General features: G+C 28.0%; 1 protein-coding gene across 1 annotated transcript in view; it reads left to right on the forward strand.

Moving 5' to 3' along the window:
- LOC106467306 (endoplasmin-like) overlaps positions 1–919 on the forward strand; it is a 20,690-nt gene that overhangs the window by 14,941 nt on the left and 4,830 nt on the right. The window contains exon 8 of the mRNA XM_022395464.1: positions 624–701. Within this exon, the coding sequence (XP_022251172.1) occupies positions 624–701 (78 nt within the window). The remainder of the gene's footprint in view (positions 1–623; positions 702–919) is intronic.

Raw genomic sequence — 919 nt, forward strand, 5'->3', positions numbered from 1 at the left:
AAAATGTACAGAACGCGAAATAGGTTTTTAAAAATAACTATCAAATGAAGATAAGTTTAATAAAAAACATTTATCATATCATCACATCGTAAAATTTTCTCACATCAGAACAATCACTTGAAATTATATAAATTCATTAAAATAAGCAATAATTTGTCCTTCGGATTACAACATTAACCTTAAACTCATAAATAACATTCAATGTTAAACTGGTACATAATTAAAAACATTTTATTTAGGCCTGTCTATGGCCTTGAAAAAGTTGTTGACTTTACATGTTTCGACGTTACAACTCCTGAGGATGACGTCGTCTACTTTTTGAAGGCCGTAGAGGCCTAAATAAAATGTTTTTAATTATGTACCAGTTTAACATTGAATATTATTTATGATTTTAAATGTATACACAAGTGCCAAATTACTATAATCAGTTTTAGTTTGTTAGTAGCTCTTTACCTAAGCCTTTGTTTTTTTTCCTTAGCATTTGATGAAAGATTCCTTTAAATAGTCAGAGGTTCAGTTGTTCCACTGTTAAATACCTATTAAATTTACAAGGATACTTAGCAGAATATTCTTTATTTGAAACTTTTATTGTGTATTAACATGAATAAATATTTTTATTCCAGCTATATGTCAGAAGAGTCTTTATTACAGATGACTTCCAAGATATGATGCCAAATTACTTAAACTTTATCAGGGGTGTGGTGAGTAGACTTTGTATCCTACGCTAATTTTTAGTATATTTTGCTAAGAAATCTTTTTTATTGTGGTATCTACTATAAGACTGAATATTTCTTCTTGCATTGTGTTTTTTGTGTGTGTGAAGGGAGGAGGATACTTTTTAAATCAAAATGCTCTAATATGCCTTTTTAATGTTCATGAAATATACTTTATCACTTCTATTATGTCTCTTTTTTTTTTC

Source organism: Limulus polyphemus, unplaced genomic scaffold, assembly GCF_000517525.1.
Source record: "Limulus polyphemus unplaced genomic scaffold, Limulus_polyphemus-2.1.2 Scaffold2562, whole genome shotgun sequence".
In the NCBI taxonomy this organism is placed as follows: Eukaryota; Metazoa; Arthropoda; class Merostomata; order Xiphosura; family Limulidae; genus Limulus; species Limulus polyphemus.